The following is a 21871-nucleotide window of genomic DNA, read 5'->3' as shown; positions in this document are numbered from 1 at the left end:
ATTTTAATATTATACTAGAAATGTCATGATTTGTGCTGTTATTCTCTGAAAAAAAATATGTATATATTTTTAAAAAGGTTTTATATATTTGTTTGACAGAGACACAGCAAAAGAGGGAACACAAGCAGGGGGAGTGGGAGAACGAGAAGCAGGCTTTCTGCCAAGCAGGGAGCCCAATTTGGGGCTTGAACCCAGGAACTGGGGATCATGACCCCAGCTGAAGGCAGACAGATGCTCAATGATGAAGCCACCCAGGGGCCCCTAAAATGTATTTTCTTACCTGGCTCTAAGAATACAAGTAAAATTTTTATCCTTTTTATCATTATTAAACATACTTATTTCAAATTACATAGCCCTTTCTCCAACAGAATGATAAATTGATGGTTATACAATGCTTTAGTTTACGATATGAGAAAATGATTCTTTCTCTTCTATAGTAATATATGGTAGGTACCTTATTTTCATTATTTTAAAGATGAAGAAAGACAAATGCCCTAGAACTATATGACTTTATCCAGAATTCAGAAGGTACCATTTCATCTCTAAATTCTAAGTTAAGAGGTGCAGCTACTATACAAAGACCACCACTTTGAGCTTTGATGAAAACAAATGTTAAGATCCTGACTTTGTCAAACTTATACTCTAGGTAGGAAATTCCTTTTAAGGCAGATCGGTCTAGGGGTGCCTGGGTGGCTTAGTTGGTTAAGTGACTGGCTTTGGCTCAGACCATGATCCTGGAGGCCTAGGATCGAGTTGCACATTGGACTCCCTGCTAAGCATGGAGTCTTCTTCTTCATCTGACACCCCCCTTATCATGCTCATTCTCTTTCTCTCAATCAATAAATAAAATCTTAAAAAAAAAAAAAAACAGGGGTGTCTGGGTGGCTCAGTGGGTTAGGCCACTGCCTTCGGCTCAGGTCATGATCTCAGGGTCCTGGGATTGAGTCCCGCATCGGGCTCTCTGCTCAGCGGGGAGCCTGCTTCCTCCTCTCTCTCTCTCTGCCTGCCTCTCTGCCTACTTGTAATCTCTCTCTGTTCAAATAAATAAAGAAATCTTTAAAAAAAAAAAATCCACAGTATAAAATTTTTTTATTTTCAAAATGTACTATTACAAAACTAGACAAAGAAAAATATTGTATAATTTTAATTATACACATGGAGAGGCAGGATTGGCTATAGCTGAAAAATATATTTGGTATCATTTATCCTTTGATGCTGTATTACTTTCCTATTGTTATAAATTACCACAAACTTAGTGGCTTAACACAATACAAATTCGGTGTCTTACAGTTCCAGAGTTAGAAGTTAACAATTTAGACCTTAAGGGGCTAAAAGCAAGATGTCAATAGGATACCTCTCTATGGAGGTTCTAGGTGAAAATCTATTCTTTGCCTTTTCTAACTTCTGCAGGTTGTTCACATTCCTTGACTCAAGGTCCTGATCTAGCAATGGCATCGCTTTAATCTCTACTTCTGACATCTGACTTTCTTGACCTCCCTCCTTTTCTTAAAAGGACCCTTCTGATCTCCATCTCAAGAATCTTAATCACATCTGCAAAATCCCTTTTGCCATGGATTCCCTTCTGCCCACAGGTTCTGGGCATAATAACCTGGACATCTTCAGTAGAGGTCTTTATTCACCCACCCCATGTGCCCTCTCACCCCTTCATGTAATGCCACCCTACTTTTCTTTTACTCTATCTCCTGTTTTTCAAAGACCACAGGACTGCAGTGCTGTTTGCTGTTCTACCATAAGCACAAAATGATCCTGTGTTCTGGACCTTTCCTAGCTTCCTCTTTGTTCTTAATAAGACTTAAGGGTCCTTACTGTAAAAAATAGAGCTTACTGTTTTGTTTTGTTTTTTAATTTAACTTCACTTTGGTAAGAACACTTAAAATGAGATCTACCCTCTCACAAAACTTTATCTGCATTATTGTTGATTATAGGTATAATGTTGTACAGCAAATCTCTAGAGCTTATTCAGCTTACTTAACAGAAACATTATGTTTGCTGTTTAGTAATTCCCTATTTCCCTTTCCCCCCACCCCTGGTTACTATCATTCCACTCTCTGATTCTATGAATTTGACAATTTTAGATTTCACACAAGTGGAATCATAAAGTATTTGGCTTTTCATGGCAGGTTTATTTCACTTAGCCTATGCCTTCAAGGTTACTACAGTGTACTATTGCCATCATTTTGCAAATGAAGAATCTGAAGCACAGGGAGATCGAGTAATTTATTCAAGATAACATTAACATTCAAACATAGGTAGTCTAGTTCTACATGCAAGCAGACAGTCCCCAACAGAGTAAGTGGTCAATACACAGAAAAACTATAACATACTTATTTTATATTACTGTCTCCCTTCATTAGACTGTTAACTCTGTAAAGGCAGGAACCTTTTATAGGCTGAATGAATATCTTAGTCACCTATTTAACACTTACTAAATATCCCAACTATATTCAAGTTCTCAATAAACATTTACTGAATTATATAAAACTTAAGGAAATAAAAAATAGTCCTCTGTCTCAATCCTTCTAGTTTACAGTAGATGGTAAATTTATTCAGCCAAATGAAATGCAGATTTCTCATAAAGATCCTTGAGAAATTTGTTGTATTAATCTCAGATAGTGATACTGAATTGTTTTAGGCAAGCTTCAAGTCTGCCTTGAAAAGTCCTCTCCATGTCAAGAAGGGAGAAGTCAGAAACATTAAAAAATAAAAACAAAACATGGGGCACCTGGGTGGCTCAGTGGGTTAAAGCCTCTGCCTTCAGCTCAGGTCATGGTCTCAGGGTCCTGGGATAGAGCCCCACATGGAGCTCTCCGCTCAGTGGGGAGCCTGCTTCCTTCTCTCTCCCTGCCCGCCTCTCTGACTACTTGTAATCTCTATCAAATAAATAAATAAAATCTTTAAAACAAAACAAAACAAAAAACCTACAAGTCTAAAAACAGCGTGTTAAATATATGTTAAAACAAACAAACAAACAAAAAAAACAATGGAGCCTAAAGGCTGCCCCTAAGGGTTTAAGATACATTATCTGAACAGATGAGCAGATATTTCTATTAATATAAAATCAAGAGTCACAGATCTTAGAGCTTCAAAAGATCCTAGAGATTTTAAAGAATCTGAGGCCTCTCTCTAGATACCTATTCCTAAGAGCAGATTTTTTTAATAGAAGAAAGGAGATCTGTTGTCAGGATTGGCCATTTTTAAGTTAAAAATATTATTACTTTCCTTAATGCTACTGATTTTAATATAAATATTCTCCTTATTTGTTTTACTAATTTTAATGAGGTTTCCAAATGACAAAAGTATACTCATATGAAAAAGAATTAATGAATCAGAAAGGATAGGCTAATGATGATTATACAACCAAAATCTGAACAATTAACGTTTCTAAATATTAAACTACAGAGAAAAAAGCCATTATTTTAATGATGGTTTTGATTTATCAAAAACAAAAGCCTAAACATCAAAATATCAGAGTTTAAATAAGTAAATTCTCCTACTTTTAAGAGTGAATGTAGATTATTTTAATCTCCCATCACATAATTACAAAACAATCTATTCTTTCCTTCAAAGTGCTACTGGGGTAGAATATTCGTCTTTTAAATGAAAGTCAATAAAAGGTATTTTTCAAGAAATTGATATATTACAAAACTGAAGTAGAGATGACTGCTTTAAAATCTACAACAATTTCACATGAGGGAAAAAAAGGTCAAAAACTAAAATTCAGAAACCTTGAATATATTTTGTATTTAAAAGAACTAATGAGTGTTCTAATTTATAGTACTTTTTGTATACTAAATTTTAAAAGAAAAATTACCCTAGTAAATCTTGGTTCATAATCTTTAATGTTCTGGAAATATTTTCCCAAGAAATGTATCATAAATAATAGAATAGAAGGTCATTATTGAGATACAGGTAATAAAACATGTTTTTCAACTCATATTTTGAAGTGTAACACAAAAATAGAGACAAAAAGAATGAAAAGTAGAAACAAGTAAAATGAATGACATTTAGCATCCTAATCTCCTCTAGTTACTTTCGATAGTCAATTAAATTACTTTCCTTGTAAATTTTTGTTGCCACTTAGTTTTAATATTACATGTAGAAAAATGTTCTACCCATCATCTTATCTTGAATTTACAGGATTAAAGTTTATAATTTTATGTTCACAATAAAAAAACACTCTAAATTGGGCTAAATTTTGTTTCAGTTTTTTCATTAGAAGTAGTGATCACAATAGTATAATTTTCTAAAGAGATTTACATGTGGGATTTGATAATTAGGGATAAAAGAGTTACTTAGTGAAAATACAAATAATAATATAAATAAAATTTAAATATAATCAATTTTCTTACATTTCAACTTTGCTTCCTATGTCCTATATGCCTATGTTTAAATATGACATATTTATACTTAGAAGTCCACAAATCATTTCAATGATTTTACACAGAAAATTGAACTTTTCCTAAAAAGAATCTTTTTTAATCAAATATACAATTATAATAAAAAATCCTCTACATAAATTATTATAAAGGTGAAAGGGACTAATACTGATCTTTCTCCAAATGGCTTTATTTATTCTAAAGTCATACCACAGAAATAACAGACATTTTACTACAGAACAGTATGAAATCTAGATTATGCATTTTACTGGTTATCACCTATCAAGTTTTACAAAATGTTTACATGTTGTTTGGCTTAAAAACACAAAGCTGTTGCAAACTGATGACTTTTAAATTGAATTTAATATTGAATATAAAATTATTAGCTGAATTTCTGAAAAGAAAAAAAAAACTCTGAAGGTACACAATAAACATACTTTTTTGATCTAGCCACTTCTCCATGTTATAGTCATTTGCCTGCTTTTAGCACCCTCTGCAGGTGAACCAATATTATACGTGACTTACATGTCCTAACTAAGCGGTAAAATATAACCTTTGTGGAAAAGGCATAATGAAGGTGATTAAACTGTGAAGAAATAAAATAAACAAACTACCGTTTCTTAGTTCTATTTAAGAAAAACAAATACTGTTTGCAACTTTATTATCTAATTTACTAAAACACTACAAAGGTGTGTGTGTGTGTGTGTCTTTCTATTTCGAGGATAAATTGCTACTCCCATCATGATCATGCTACTGACATACAAGAAACACTAAAATGAAATGTTAAAAAATGTTAGAATTTAAAGATAATGCCAAGAGTACTCAAACAATAAATTACTTGAAAATAAAATTATCAACTTACCATCTCTGTTAGACAACAGACATACCAGGCCATTGAGGCATGTATCAGTGACTTCTGAGATGTTGGTTGCACATCTGCCTATGGTTTGAATAGTGGCTGCTGCAAACTGTTTATCCTGGCTTTTCACATAGGTCTAAAAAATAGCATTTCAATTAGTTTATACTTTGGTACCATCAAGTGAACAAAAAGATATACTGAACTTTGTCAAAAATACAAATTTTAGAATCTATAATATTCTCATTTATATGTACAACAGGGCCAACTGATGACTTAGTTTAATTTAATTTTGTTTTTTTACTTAAAGAATGTGCCTACAGAAGAAGCACATTTTCAAGCCAGGTTCATTCACCTGTGGCCACAGAGGCCTGTGACTCCAAAACAGATAGTGGGGTGCAGTCACCCAAAGACAGCAATTAGTTTAAGTGCAAGGTTGAAAGAGATGATGAGAACTCTCTCTTTGGAGGTTTCAGTTCATTTAACCAGCAGCATCTGTGAGTCTATGAAAAAAAGGGCTGCTTTTTCAGAGACACTGAATCTAAAGTTGGGAGAAGAGGAGGAAAAGGACAAATATACTAATGACAAACATTTTCAAAATGTTATCTGAATGGTAGTAAAACTATAATAGCTACAATGAGCAGTACTGCAATAAAGATTTTAAAAATACTCAGTCTGTAATAGAATTCCCTACTTTTGAAATAGATTTTCTTTAAAAGAATGTTTTAAAAACATACTGTAAACTATGTATTTATATAAACTTAAAAAGAAATCACTGATTTAACAATAGCAAGTTAAAAAAGCTTTATAAAATTTAATATAGCCCTAAAGAATTTCACTTTGATTATAAGTTTCCTAATTTAAAAACTCAGCTTTTCTTATTTATAGAAATAAATATGCTTTAAAATATGCATACTTACATTTCTATATTATAGTATATGTAAACAAAATTTAAAATTCTATTTTCAACTGAATTTTTAAAAATGTATTTATTTTTGAGTAAGCTTTACTCCCAATGTGGGGCTTGAACTCATGACCCTGAAATCAAGTGTCACATGCTCTACTGACTGAGCCAACCAGGCATCCCTCAACTGACATTTTTAAAAAAAGATTCCCAACTTCAAATGAGATGTACATAATGTAGAATTAACACTATGGTTATTTAACATACCAAAAAGGATGTACATTTAAATGGTGTCAAAAGGACAAATAAAAAAAAATCTAAGAATATCTTAAAGCCATACAGATTTTGCGAGAACAGCACAAAGAACAAGATTAAATACTGAAGAAATAAATTACACAAATTCTCTTACTTCCATGTAGGAAAGATCAATTGTATTTTAACAGGTTCCCAGTTGATGACCTAATTTCCTCAATTACAAAAAATATCTTTAAAAAATTCTCTACTTGGGGGCACCTGGCTGGCTCAGTGGGTTGAAGCCTCTGCCTTCGACTCAGGTCATGATCCCAGGGGCCTGGGATTGAGCCCCACATTTGGCTCTGTGCTCAGCAGGGAGCCTGCTTTCTCTTCTCTCTGTCTCTCTCTGCCTGCCTCTCTGCCTACTTGTGATCTCTGTCAAGTGAATAAATGAGATCTTTGAAAAAAAAAAAAGGAAAAAAAATTCTCTATTTTACTCAAAAAGTAACATAACCTATAACCCACATAAATGAGGTACAAATATTGACAGTGATAAAAGTAGATACATAAAATGTGTATCAGAAAGTCTAACTAGACAATGGCCTTATTAAAAATGCTGATCTTAATTGAAATGGCCAGATTACCAATATTTTGAGATAGGTTCAATGTGTCACCTCTGTATAACTAAAAACTGCCATAAAACTGCCTGAGATTCACTGCCTACATCCCCAGTAAACTTGACTTAAGCAGGAAACTGATAGCAAAAGGACAGCCCAACTGATTACCTACAATAAGAAAAAGGACAAACAAAAACACTGAGACAAAAATTAAAAACTTAAAAATATATATATAAAAGCAAATTTATAAAAATGAAGTAAAAAATCAAATCTAACCAATGTTCTATAGCTATGGATTACTGGATAAAAACTTGAGATACTATATTTTCTGGCATGCATAAATATGACTAGATATCCAAAACATCCTAATTTTTAAAAATTATTTATTTATTTTGGGAGGGCGGGGCAGAGAGAGAAGAGAGAGAATCTCAAGCAGGTTCTACACCCAGTGTGGAGCCCAAAATGGGGGCTCCACGTCACAAGCCTGAAATCATGACCTTAGCCAAAATCAGGAGTTGGATGCTTAACCAACTTAGCCAGCCAGGCACCCCAAAACATCCTAATTTTACAAGAAATTCTTCTAGAAAAATAAATACCATGGAAGTACAGCAATCCAGTTATAAAATTATAACCTATGGAGATGCTGTAATATTCTACTACTCCTGTTAAAAATATAAGATCATACAATTTAAAAACTCCAGTATCTATTTAGCTAAAAGGAAATTTAATATAGTTATACAAGAGGATTATAGCAACAAAATAAATGAAATCAATAAAAGTTGGGAGTTAACAAAAACTGATTTGCACGTAACATGTGGTACATTTTCACTAAGAAAACTGCTGATAAGGTACAAAATTCACAATACTGATAGTAGATTTTCTGTTGCTATCCTGTACCACTAAGTCTCTGGAGCTGACTCCTCCATCTTAAAGTGCATATATCCAGGAGATAGTTTTTGAATAATATTTTTTAAGGGTGTTTGGCGGGGAGGCACCTCATCCAATTGCATTAATGGTTTTAAAAAGTACAACAAAACAAAAATAATGACAAAAACATCGTAACAGGAGAAATTTTAGACCAAAAATACATATAGCTAAGAGGTCATTATCTGAAGAGAGATAGGACAGTTAAACAGGACAACTAAGTAAAAAGTGAAGCCACTTTCATGAATGCAGAGTATGGAATGGATTAGTGATGATGACAGCAGAGACATGGAATCCTTACCAGTAACATAATGTAATTTAAAACAACAACAACAGTCATAAACCAGACTTTCAAATGCTGTGAAAACATGAAAGGGACTACTATTTCATTTCCCTTAAATTTAAAATTTGTAGCTAATGTTGATTCATGAAAATTTACAAATTTCATAGTTCTCAATCTTGTCCCAAATCACTGTTTTATTTAACACAATTACCTATTTGTAAATTGAGAAAGATATATATTTGGCTGTAAACTAAACAAATGTTTTAGAAGTTATTTTATAACAGCAGTGTATACAAACCTGAAATTCTCGGAGAAGAGTTGATATGTTGGCTTCATTTGCCAAGTTTGTCAAAATTTCAAGCTATAGTAGAAAAAAGAAAGAGTAACATTGTAAAGCACCAAAAAAAAAAAAAGCATTAATTTAATAAAGACAAGGCATTGAATAGAATGGTAATTTTTGTTTTTAAAAAGTCACACTGTTACAAATGTTGTGAGGCATATACCTTTCTGGTGAATTTTGTCTTCCTACATCTCCAAGCAGAGAACAAGAAATTACATAATTTTCAAAAACAATTCGGAAAAAGATAATCCTCCATCTTCCCTGCTTATCCCAACTTTATAATTTATATCTAATTAACCTAAACAATTTAAGGTAGTTTGTTGCTTTTTCCCCCTTTATTAATAAAGCTAGAAAACAACTTGCCCTTCATGTACTACCTCTGTTTTCCAGATACCAATTAATTCTTGGATTTGTTCTCATTTATCCTACCATCCCAAATACTTGGACATTTTAATTCTCTTTTCTTGATTCATAGTTATAAGAAGATGTAATTAAAAGTCTATCTCCAATTGGCTCACTAAAACAGTTTCAGTTCTTCCTCGTAAAAAATATTCAAGCTATCTGAAGGAAAGCATGATAAAGGAAAAAAGGGAGACACCTGGGTGGCTCAGTGAGTTAAAGCCTCTGCCTTCGCTCAGGTCATGATCCCAGGGTCCTGGGATTGAGCCCCACATCAGGCTCTCTGCTCAGCGGGGAGCCTGCTTCCTCCTCTATCTCTGCCTGCCTCTCTGCCTACTTGTGATCTCGATCTGTCAAATAAATAAATCTTAAAAAAAAAAAAGAAACAGAGAACAGACAGGACAGATAGAAAACAAAACACAAGATGTATGTGTGATGTATATATACACATAGTCATATCACAAATGACATTAAAAATAAATGGTCTAAATACTCCAATTAAAAGGGATAGATTGTAGAGAAGTTCCATATATATTTTCAGTACTAGTCATTTTTCAGATATATGTACTGGGAATATCTTTTTCCCAGATCATAGCATCACTCTGCAGTTTATTTTGATGAACACACTTTAATTATTTCTTAAGATTTTATTTATTTATTTGTCAGAGAGACAACAAGTGAGTACAAACAGGCAGAGCACCAGTCAGAGGGAGAAGCAGGCTTCCTGCTGAGCAAGGAGCCCGATGTGGAACTCTAACCCAGCACCCTGGGATCATGACCTGAGCCAAAGGCAGACGCTTAAAAACATTTTCATTTTTATATAATTAAAAAAAAAAAAAAAACAATCTCAAACATATAGAAAAGGTAAAAAGAACTATTTTGATCTGAATCATTTGAGAGTTGCCAATCTGACACCACATCATCCCCAAATATTTCTGTGTAGATTCCCTACAAACCAGGACATTGCCCTACAGAACACAATAGGATTAAGAAAATCAAGAAAATTAACAAATTAACACTTATACATACCTCCATGCAATCATCACTTCCATTAAGTTTCATTAATTATCTCAATCATAATAAAAGGATCCAATTCAGTATCAGACATTCAGTTTTATCTTTAGTCTCCTTTGGCCTGAAAGTTTCTATGTATTTTTCTGACCCTCACAACCTTGACATTTTTGATGACTGCAAACCAGTTATTTTCTAAAATATCCCACAATTTTGATGTGTATTAGATTTCCTTATGATTGAACCCAGTTTTCATGTGAGTAACCAATCATCCCAATATATGCTGAAAAGTCCATTCTTTCCACACAGGTTTGTAAGGTCTCCTCTATTATATAATACATCTTCATATACATGGATGTTTCCACACTTTCTTTTCTATCCCACTTATTTTTCTGTCTAAATATCACAGTTTTAATTATCATAACTTTATATCCCTATGTTCTTTAGTGTAGTTATTATTCCCTGAACATAACACTCTTTCATAATCTCTGTTAGCATAAACTGCTCTCTTCTCCTACTCAGACCCTACAACCACCTCCCATTCAATGTACCAACAAGAACAAAAAAATTCACAAAAATATTATTCTTTTAAAATCCACTCAAACATCAACTTTTCCACAAGTATTTTCTAAATCCTAGAAACTTAACCCTACTTTTCTATCCTGCACAATACTCAATTCAATTCTCTATAATATCACTTAAAAAACACAGTGCTAAAATTATCTACTTGTCCAGCATACAAAGCATTATTCGAGGTGCAGGTAGCATGTATAAACTTAGTATTATTAAGATGCAGCAGCATTTATTATAACTGGATATAATAATAAAGTTTAGAAAGTATAAAGAAAATCCCTAAAAGTATCTATCTGTGTTTCTGAAAATGCAGGTCTCCATTTTGTAGATGCTCTAGCAATATCTAGCTATAGCTATCTTCAAAATAAAGATGCACTAAGGGTAGTTGAAAAATAAAAGCATGTGTACCTTCAGTGTTTTGATCATAGTTGGATCAGTTGATCGAACATAGAAACTCTTCAGATAAGGTTCAAACATACCCTAGATTATAAAAAGAAATACATAAATACATTTATGGTTTTAATGCATTCATTTCTCCCTTGAATTATGTGTTCATAATGTACATACCTTTCTTTGAATTGACATAGTTGCTATATTCTGTAGGACAATATACTGCACCTCCCTAAAAATGAAAGGAGAATTTTCATTGGATATATTTTCCAAGTAAGTACCTTTATGTAAACAGTATATTAAGCCAAAAAAAATGCAGTTAGTTTCAAACTGAACTCAAATATTAAACAGTTTTTAGTAAATCTTAGGTATTTATGTCTTCTTCTTTTTTTTTTTTTAAGATTTTATTTATTTATTTTACAGAGAGAAATCACAAGTAGATGGAGAGGCAGGCAGAGAGAGAGAGAGGGAAGCAGGCTCCCTGCTGAGCAGAGAGCCTGATGCGGGGCTCGATCCCAGGACCCTGAGATCATGACCTGAGCCGAAGGCAGCGGCTTAACGCACTGAGCCACCCAGGTGCCCCTTATGTCTTCTTTTTAAACACATTTTCCTATAAACTAATAAATAAGATTTGATTCATCACGTGGAAAAGTTAAAACCTATTTTACAATACTGTATTCCTAAGATGTAAAGCCAAAACTACAGCTGCTCTGAACACATGCAAGGAAGGTGCTCTTAGGGCTAACAGAATAAACATGATCATAGCATTAATATAAACTCTTGATCAGATGATCACCATATCCCTCAGTTCTAACCAGAAAGACTAGTTTAAAAAAAAAAAAAAAAAAGCTGTGTTACTTTATGTCCAAATATCTAAGAAATGAATGTAGAAGTTAATGTGGTATAAAGCTTCACATGAAAAAATGCATTCCAGAACTTCCTGATAGCCTTTGAACTAGTTACAGAAAAGAAAACATTACTGAACTGAGAAAAAGGAAAAGAGTGACCATGTATAAAGACACGGTCTTTACATACAAAGAATCCTAAACACAAAGGTGTTTAGGTCCTAAGCACAAAGAATATCACTAAGGAATGGCAAAAGTCAGTCTAGAGTTAAGTAGCTGAGGCACTAAGGTCTTGTTACATGTATCTTTTTCCCCCAACTCTATCAGCAGAAGTAAGGACTCAATGAAAGAAATTTTAAATTTAAAGTAACTAATTATAACAAAATATTCAGGGTAAGCTAAATAGCTGAAACTGTTTTGTAATTCTTAAAACAGAGAAAACAAAACGACAATAAAAATCTGATCTTAAACATTGCCAAAATATTTTCAATCTCTTTGGGCTTGAGTTTAAGAGAAATTTTATATTTATCACCAACTTAGAGATAAAATGTATAAAACTTTGCTTCAAAGCCATTATAAGGGTGATGAGAACTTCTGTCATAAAATATAAGAGAACTATGTTTCCCCCACATGCCTCTACACTTAGATTCAGAGATCAAAATGTATAAAGCTTGTATGATGACCCTTAAGTATGAAATCTTATAGACAGAACACAGAGTCATGTAATCAATGTCTGAAAGATAGATTACAGTTGTACAAACACTACTTTTGAAGCCACACAAAAGAAAAAAAACAAAATCATTTCCTACCTATTACTACGAAGTAAACGCACTAGTGATTTCGAAATGATGCCAACTTCAGACTTTGGTGATATGTGCCAATACAGCTGAGCAACTGCCATAACCACCTAAAAGATAAAGCATGAAAACAGTAAGAACTATAAACATGGGAGCAATCTACAGCTTTGAAGTACATTCTTACATATTGTTTACTCCTACAAAATTCCTGTGAAGTAAGAGGAATATGCTACTATCCTTTGAAGCAGGTTGAACAGTGTCCTCCCAAGAATTCATGTCTACCTGAAGAATGTGACCTTACCTGGATAAAAGTCTTTGCAGATATTATTAAGGTAATGCTGGAGATGAGATCACACTGGATTAGGGTGGGCCCTAAATCCAGTAAGTGTCCTTATAAAGAAAATTATAGACACAGACACATTAAAGAAAGCAATGTAAAGATGGAGGCAGAGACTGGAGTGATGAATCTATAAGTCACTGAGTGCGGATTGCAGGCAATCACTATAAACTAGCAAAAGGCAGTTTCTCCCGTAAAGCCACCAGAAGAAACGAACCCTTTGATGCCTTGATTTTGGACTTCCACTTTCTCACTAAAAAGTGAGAAAATACATTTCTGTTGTTCTAATTCACCTGGTTTGTGGTAATTTACTATGACAGCCCTTGGAAACCAATACATCATTGAGAAAGAAAATAGATGTTATCAGAAAACAGATGTTAAATGAGCTACCGAAAGTCTGCCTGCCAGTATGCAGCAAAGCTTTTCGTAACACTCCAAACCCCATACTCTTCCTAACATTGCTGCTGTTGCTCTGAGATTGGGAATATTTTAAAGTTTTAAGTATGCCTTTCCAAATGAAGTCCAAATACTTTTGAAAAAGTAACAAGTAACAAGTAAGATGAAAATTTAAAAAATCAGTATATTAAATTTATAATTAAATGAACTCTACTAAAATAATTCCTCTAAAGTAACAGAATTTGAAATAATCTTTTGTTTTCAAAATGCAGAACCTTAAAAACAGTCTTTGCTTCAAAGCCATTATAAGGGTGATGAGAACTTCTGTCATAAAATATAAGAGAACTATGTTTCCCCCACATGCCTCTACACTTAGATTCAGAGATCAAAAGTCCAAACTGAAAAGTGATCCAGTTTAACCTGTGACAAATGCAGAGAGTTACAGTAGTTATATCATCTTGACTTTAGCTCAGAAAACATTAATACTACTTTACTTATGCTTGTTCTATAAGGTTCTAACAAATATATGGCAGTAGTTTTATATATGCTTAAAGAGTATACAGCAGCTGAGGGTGCTTGAGATAAAAGGAGTTCCTTCCAAAACTAAGAAACATTTTTAAAATGTTTTTATTCTATTTATTTATTTTTAAAAAGCACTTTTAAAAAAATACTGCTCACAGAGTCCCAAATTTACTGTTTCTTGGCCCATTGCTGTACTTTTTTTTTCTTACAAAGCTGATTTATAGCTTTCAGATATTACTTGGCAATTGAGGAACTTAAGGATATTTTATTTCTTCACTTGTGATCCACAAATACACTGTAATTATTGAACAAACTGTCCTGAATTTAAAAACTTACAAAATAAGAGCACCTGGGTGGTTCCATCGGTTAGGCATCTGCCTTTGGCCCAGGTCATGATCTGGGACTAAGTTCTATGTCAGGCTCCCTGCTCAACAGGGAGTCTGCTTCTCTCTTTGCGCCTTCCTCTCCCCCATCTCATGCTCGCTCTCTCTCTCTCCAACTTGTCCTCTCTCAGTAAAAATTTTTAAATGTTAAAAAAAATTTAAAAATAGTATCTTATAAAATAAAATTTCTATGACTGACTTAATCTACAAGAAGGTAATGGTCATTTTTACAAATACTAAAGTATACAGTTGGCTAATAAGTCTTAGTATATTATAGAAAAGAAAGTAAAACTTAATTGTAATGTATTTTACAGAAATTAAGCCCTTTTCTATTAAAAATTGTCCAATGCTACTAGTAAGAAAGTAAACTGTACTTTCTATATATGTCAATGTTTTAAAGATTCTAGATGCCACTCAGTATGTAATCTCTTCTACTATACTAATTAGGGCACTCCCTCAAGCTCACAGGCGTACAAACTCTTCTTCTCCCCTAGTATTTACAAATCTAAAAGTTTCAAGTTGCTTCCATAACCAGAATTTGAAATCTATAGTCTAATTTGTAAAAGCCAAGAGGGAAACTCCCTATCTCCAAAGTCCAAAATGACTAAAATATACACATAGATGGGTCCTCTACAGTTAAATTATGTGCATTCATGATAAAGTATATCCTATAAGCACTTTTCTATTCCTAACTATTCTTACCACTTTTGCCTTATCTACAGTTAGGACAGCCTCCCAACACTCTGCTGACAATGCCCCTTATCTACAAATCAATACATAGCACTGACCAAGTTTCCTGAAAAAAATTTTCAAAGTTTCTCCTTTAACTGTGAGTCAGGCCAGAAGAAGGAAATCTACTCACAATCCTTAAACAGCCAACCTTTATATGTACTTAACAGCACCCAATTAGAAGGATAGCAAAATATATTGGGACAAAAAGTAAATTACTCTATTTGGTATATATCAAATAAGTATGGAATTAAAACATACTGGGGAAAAAAGTACAAACTACTTCTATTTGTTTCACCATTTTTGATCAGTAAGTATTTTGATTATAAAATCAATTCCCAAGATAAAGATAAACAGTGAGTCAACTATAAAGAGAGTTTCAGGTGACAAGTTACAGCTACTTAAATACAATCTGGCTAAGCTGGGCTCACTGAACTATAACCATGTTTTACAACATTAGAAAAATAGCATTTTTTTATTACTGTGTATGGCTATTTAATAATAATATAGAAACTAAATTATCAGGTATAAGATAAAAACTTCTGCAAATTACTAAGATACATAGACAGAGCTCTAAGCTCTAAATCAGCATGCATCCAAAACCTTAAAATAACTCACATTTTCAAAATTTTTATTAGTTGAACAGAACCATTCATTAAGAACATGTTTTAAATTAACAATATTAAGAAAATGTTTTACTCCATCAAATGTTTAGATATAACTGCCAGTTAACAGGTAACACAGAGCACAGAAGAAAAAATTAAATAGCACTATAAAGTAAGCAAAGAGAAAACCCTAAAGAACATTCTGCAAGACTTGGGAGGTTTAAGAGCTGTAACAACCAGGTACTATACATACTGGTTTAGATTACCTATTTATAACAGATACTTTAAAATAAACTGGTATTAAATGAGATGAAATTTTATTGAATAGAGAGGACTGACTAGGGAAAAAAGTTTAAAAAGTACTATATACAGTATGATTTTTACCTTGGTTTAAAAAATATGTATGTATAGACAAACATACAAGTGAATATATGTATATTTATGCAGAAAAAGGGTCTGGAAGAAAATGCATCAAAACATAACAGTGATTTCTGAGTGATGGGAATATGATGTTTTAATTTCTTTAAAGTTTTGCCAGTCCCTATTTCCTAATGTTTTATTGTGCACATAAATAAATGAAATATAAAGTGTATTTAAACCAAAAAGATGTAAAACAAAAGAAAACAAACTCAGGAGTCAAATGAAAATGATTTTTAACTGCTATTCCTACCAGTTAAAATCTTTTAGGTATGCAGCATTATGATAGACACTTTCTTTATATGTTAGTCTCTTAAAAACTCTTATTAGGTTGACATGAATATTAAGGACTGATACCACATACTCTCAACTACAACCAAGTAACAGAAATATGCAGTCTTCCAACCCAATGAGAAACATATTAAGCTCATATATTAGGAAAAGCCAATTAACAAAACTGCAAAAGTAAATGAAGTCCAATAGGCATATAACTACCAAACCAAGTAATCTCATCAAAACTGATATTTTTGGTGTATGATCAAATAAACAAATGCTCCCTTAGCACACTGAAATATTGTTCACTGAACTTAAATACTTTTAACAACTGTTTTTAAAAATCCATAAATTATTTCTTATAAGGGTGTTAAATTACCGCTGCATTCCTGCTCTGAAGCAAAGGCTTTGTATTCCGAATTAAAAGTCTATGGTCTGGATCCATAGTATATGGCTTCTTCCTTTGGTCAGTCTTTTCCTTCTGTTCATCATCAGATTCATAGAAATTCTTTTCGTTGTCTTCTAAACCATCATCCTGAAAGAAATACAAAGAAAACATTCTTTTTGTTGGTTTTTTTTTCTTTTTAATTTTATTTATTTGACAGAGATCACAAGCAGGCAGAGAGGCAGGTAGAGAGAGAAGGAAGCAGGCTCCCCGCAGAGCAGAAAGCCAAATGCGGGCTCGATCCCAGGACCCTGAGATCATGACCGGAGCCGAAGGCAGAGGCCCAACCCACTGAGCCACCCAGGCGCCCAGAAAACATTCTTTTTTAACATCTACAATCATGATAGTATTTTATCGTAAAATACCACTGTTGAAAGTATTTGAAAATCTTAAGCTACCTGTATAAAAGAAGGCCTTGCTTTTTCTCACATTTGTAACAATGTAACTGTCCTTTAGTGCTATACATAATATTTCTTTTCTGTTATATAGTAGACCTCTGAAATATTAAATCCTCATTGATATATCCATAGCTGACAAAAGGCAAAACTTGATAATGAGACTCTTAACAAAGCTATAACAGAAGATTACCTAAAACCTGAGAACTATTTCCATACATTATCAGTCACTCTGTAACTGGATCTAAAAGTCAGAACAAAGAGAACTGTTTCAACTGCAGCATGCATAAAAGAAATCATAATAAAACTTGACAGGTTAAAAACTAGTGTGTAAGTATGTCCCTGTATTGTCAAGAAAGACTCAGTTTGATACTTAATGCATATCCACAGGGGTTGATTCTATATTTTTGCTTTGTACAAATTACTTTGTAATTTGAATTCATTGTTATCTCTGTCAAAATCTGCCTAAAGGCATTTAGTCTTAAAAATAAACAAACAAAAAACATTAAAAGACAATAATTCTACCTAGATCCAATTCAAGAGTCGTTTAGAGGTAATTTTTGTTACTAAGTAGCTGAAACACAATTTTTACTTCTGAAAAGATGAAGTTGATATACTTTTCACTATTCCTCTATCTACAACTAGAAACTGCAGACATTATTTAAAAAATAAACTTAAGTAAGGAAAGACAGAGAGGAGAAGAAAGACTGGATATGGACCTCAGGACCCAAAGAATGAAACAAGAAAAGTTCCTTGGGTTTTCATTTTTACCACATTTTACCAAGGACTGAAAAACTGAGTGCCCAAAACACCAAGCACAGGTAAAACAAACCCTCCAAAAGCCTACTCTCAAAGCCAAAAGGACCAAGTAAAAGAAAAATCTAGCAAGACATCTTTTAGAAAATAACTACTCTACTGTAGCTACCAATAGAGAAAAACTAAGGTTTCATTCCTACCCCCATCAGCAAAGGCTGGCATGGAACCTGCCATGAGATGCCTCCATCATCCCACTGGAATGATGTCAGAAAAGGCCACTATAGCCAAGACTTTAATTCCCAGGAGATAACATGCCATCCCCATGGTGTCAATGAAGACAAAGTGAGGAACTTGCATATCTAAGTCCACCCATCAAGAACAAAGTGACCTTGGGGCACATGGGTGGCTCAGTCATTCAAGTGACTGCCTTCAGCTTGGGTCATGATCCCAGGGTCCTAGGATGGAGACCCATGTCCTCCTGCTCCCTGCTCGGCAGGGAGCCTGCTTCTCCCTCTCCCTCTGCCGCTCCTCCTGTTTGTGTTTATTCTGTCAAATAAATAAAATCTTAAAAAAAAAAAAAAAAAGAACAAAGTGATCTTATCCCTCCCAACTGAGCTAGTCTAAGAAAAAGTACTCAGTGGACACTTAAGATTTATAGCACCACCACCCAGTGGTAACAATGACACTAGTGGAGGAAACATGTAGAACAGCCATGAGACATTTCTATCCCTCCCAGCCTAAGAGCTATCAGGACAGAATTACTGGGGAACCTGAAATCCCATATTCAGCCACAGTAACAGTGAAAACAACCTCCCTGGGATGTCAATGGAGGCTAAGTGGGGAAACTGGACTTCTACCACGACCTGGAAGTAATGAGGGAGCATGCACTCCACCTTTCCTTAATGGAGTGTTATCAAACAAACCCAGCTAAAACAGAAGATCTGGGGGTGCCTGGGTGGCTCAGTGTATTAAATCCTCTGCCTCTGGCTCAGGTCGTGGTCCCAGGGTCCTGGGATCAAGCCCCACATGGGGCTCTCTGCTCAGCAGGGAGCCTGCTTCCCCCTCTCTCTCTGTGCCTGCCTCTGCCTGCTTTGTGACCTCCACTGTCAAATAAATAAAATAAACTCTTAAAAAAATAAGTAAAAAATAGAAGATCTGAATAAAATGTAGAATCTCATAATATTCAAAATGTTCAGGTTTCAATAAAAATTATTCATCATTCCAAGAACAAGATATAAAGTTGGATGAAAAATGATAAACAGTAGATACCAACATTACAACAACAGGAATATTAGAAATATCTGATTAAGATTTTACATCAGCCATCATAAAAATGCTTCAAAGGAAAATGAGGAACACCACTGAAATAAAAGGAAAAATAGAAGGTCTTAGCAAAGACTTACAACATCTTGAGAAAAAAACAATATATAAAAAAGACCAAACAGAAATGTTAAAGTGAAAAATATAAGAGTCAAAATCAAACAATGACTGAGACCAAAAGCAGTATTAAGGAGACAAGGAAACCATCAGTGAACATAATAAAAGAGAAATTGCCCATTCTGAACAACAGTGAAAAAAAAAAGACTAACAACAAAGAAAAAACAAAAAGAAAAAAGAAAAGCACCCCGCTACACCACCAAAAAAAAAAAAAAAAAAAAAAAAACCTCAGAACTTCAGGGGACTTGTGGAACTATAACAAAGTAACATCTTTTGTCATCTGAATCTTGGAAATAAAGAAGACAAAGGGTGGGGCTGAAAGAGTACTCCAAGAAATAATGGATGACAAAATATTACTTGGCAAAAGAAATAAAAACAGACTGAATAAGGTGAGTGAATAAACTCTAAGCAAGATACATACAAAGAAATCCATAATAAGACATACTAAGTCAAACACATACAAAGAAATCCATAATAAGACATACTAAGTCAAACATCTGAAAACCAAAGACAAAGAGAAAAAATCTGGAAAGCAGCATGATAGAAATGACACTGGAGAGGATTTGGTAATGAGTCAGAGTGATTAGTGATGAGGATAAAAATGTGAAATAAGTTGAAGAACTTCTTAGAAGTTAAAACCAATAGGATGCAGTGAATGAATGTGAAGGATGAAATGGGACCACTTACACAGGCTGTCCCCATTCCCAGCCTGGATAACCAAGCAGATAATGATGTCACCAGATAAGAAAACCTGTCCAGGGAGAGAAAGAATCTCTCTCTTCTTCATGGCTTCTTGCTATACAAACATTCTTAAAAGATAGTCTAAAACAAAACCTACAAATGCCTTTACTCAAAAGAGCTTCAAAAATGAGGAATTCCAATGAAGAACCATCTCCCAATATTTTCTTTTGTTCATGACTGACCTACCCTTATTTCTAAGTGAATTCTCTTTCTACACATTCACAAATTCCTCCTAAGAAAACCAAGTGTATAATTTGTGATCTCTAATCATTTTTACTTCAATACGGTAGAAAAGTTTTTAAAACGGCTACATAACTAAGTAAAGAGTTTTTAAACTTGACACCAAAAGCACAGTCCATAAAAGTGAACATAATAAACTGGATCTCGGGGCACCTGGATGGCTCAGAGGGTTAAAGCCTCTGCCTTCGGCTCAAATCATGATCCCAGGGTCCTGGGATAGAGCTCCACATCAGGCTCTCTGCTCAGAAGCCTGCTTCCCCCTCCCTCTCTGCCTGCCTCTCTGCCTACTTGTGATCTCTCTGTCAAATGGATAAATAAAATCTTTAAAAAAAATAAATAACCTGGATCTCATTAAAGTTAAAAAATTCCTGATCCATGAAAAACCCTCTTATGAAGAATAAAAAAATTCTAGACTGGCAGAAATATCTGCAACCACACATATGATAATGGACTAGTATCCAGAATATAAAGACAACTCCCAAAACTCAACCGGAAAAAAAAAATTAAATTTAAAAAAGAGCAAAAGGTATTTTTAAGGACTGACCTGTACATCTCACCCTCCAAATTTACATGTTGAAGCCCTCATTCTCAAAGTGACTATATGACAAACTAGGGCCTTTAAAAAGAGGTCATTAAGTTTAACTGAGACCATCTGGGTGGCACCCTAATTCAACAGCACTGGTGTCCATATAAGAAGAAAGAGAAATGCCAATGGTGGCATAGAGAAAAAAACCATTTGAATACCCAGTGAGAAAAGAGCCATCTGCAAGCCAAAGAGAGACACCTCAGGAGAAACCAAACTTGCCAACACCTTGATCTTGAACTTCCAGCCTCCTGGAAGAACTGTGAGAACGTGAGAAATAAATATCTGTCCATCAAGCCACCCAGTTTGGTATTTTCTTATGGCAGTACTAGCAAAATAATACAGACTTTCAACAAATAAATTCACTGAAGAACGTATGGCAAAAAGCACATGAAAAAATAAAACTTCATTACCTTCTAGGAACGCACAAATTAAACCTACAGCATATCAAAATGACTATACTACACACATATCAAAATGGCTCTCATCTTATATAAAAACATAGTGACAACACCAAATGATAGTGAGGACATAGGAAACTGATCATTCATACACTGGTGGTGACTCTAAAAGGTTATAGCCACTCGCAGTTTGGCAATTTCTTACAAAACCAAACTTGTAATTACCATACCAGTAATTGCACCCCTGGGCATTTATCCCTGGGAAATAGAAATGTATACTCATACAAAAATCTGTTAACAAGTATTCATAACAGCTTTATTCCTAGTAGCCAAAATGGAAACAACCCAGATGTCCTTCAATGGATGAATGGTTAAACGAATGGTAAATAAAATGGTTGAACATTTATGCCATGGAATGCCACTCAGAAATAAAAAGAAAAAAATAATGATATATACAACAAATCCAATTAATCTCCAGATAAGTATGATGAGTGAGAAAAATCCTAAAAGATTACATATTGTATTGTTACATTTGTATACCATTCTTGAAATGATAACATTATAGTTAGAGAACCAATTAGTAATTGCTGGGGGTGGGCAAGGTCAAGCAAAGGGAATGAAGTAGTTTCAGAGATGCAATG

General features: G+C 33.9%; 1 protein-coding gene across 6 annotated transcripts in view; it reads right to left on the bottom strand.

Annotated features, from left to right (window-relative positions):
* AP3B1 (adaptor related protein complex 3 subunit beta 1) overlaps window positions 1-21871 on the bottom strand; it is a 352907-nt gene that overhangs the window by 142516 nt on the left and 188520 nt on the right. For all 6 annotated transcript variants that reach the window (XR_006604977.1, XM_004766831.3, XM_045074384.1 and 3 more), the window contains 6 exons: window positions 16612-16767; window positions 12583-12680; window positions 11106-11160; window positions 10947-11018; window positions 8514-8576; window positions 5260-5392 (listed from right to left, as the gene is read on the bottom strand). Coding sequence is in view for 5 of the 6 variants with exons in the window: in XM_004766831.3 (XP_004766888.1) it covers window positions 5260-5392; window positions 8514-8576; window positions 10947-11018; window positions 11106-11160; window positions 12583-12680; window positions 16612-16767 (577 nt within the window). In the remaining variant the exon portion in view is untranslated. The remainder of the gene's footprint in view (window positions 1-5259; window positions 5393-8513; window positions 8577-10946; window positions 11019-11105; window positions 11161-12582; window positions 12681-16611; window positions 16768-21871) is intronic.

The sequence above is a fragment of the Mustela putorius genome, unplaced genomic scaffold, assembly GCF_011764305.1.
Source record: "Mustela putorius furo isolate JIRA1106 unplaced genomic scaffold, ASM1176430v1.1 tig00537350_pilon_pilon_pilon, whole genome shotgun sequence".
Taxonomy (NCBI): domain Eukaryota; kingdom Metazoa; phylum Chordata; class Mammalia; order Carnivora; family Mustelidae; genus Mustela; species Mustela putorius.
Note: the sequence above shows the minus strand (reverse complement) of the source record. Positions and strands in the feature narration are given on the sequence as shown.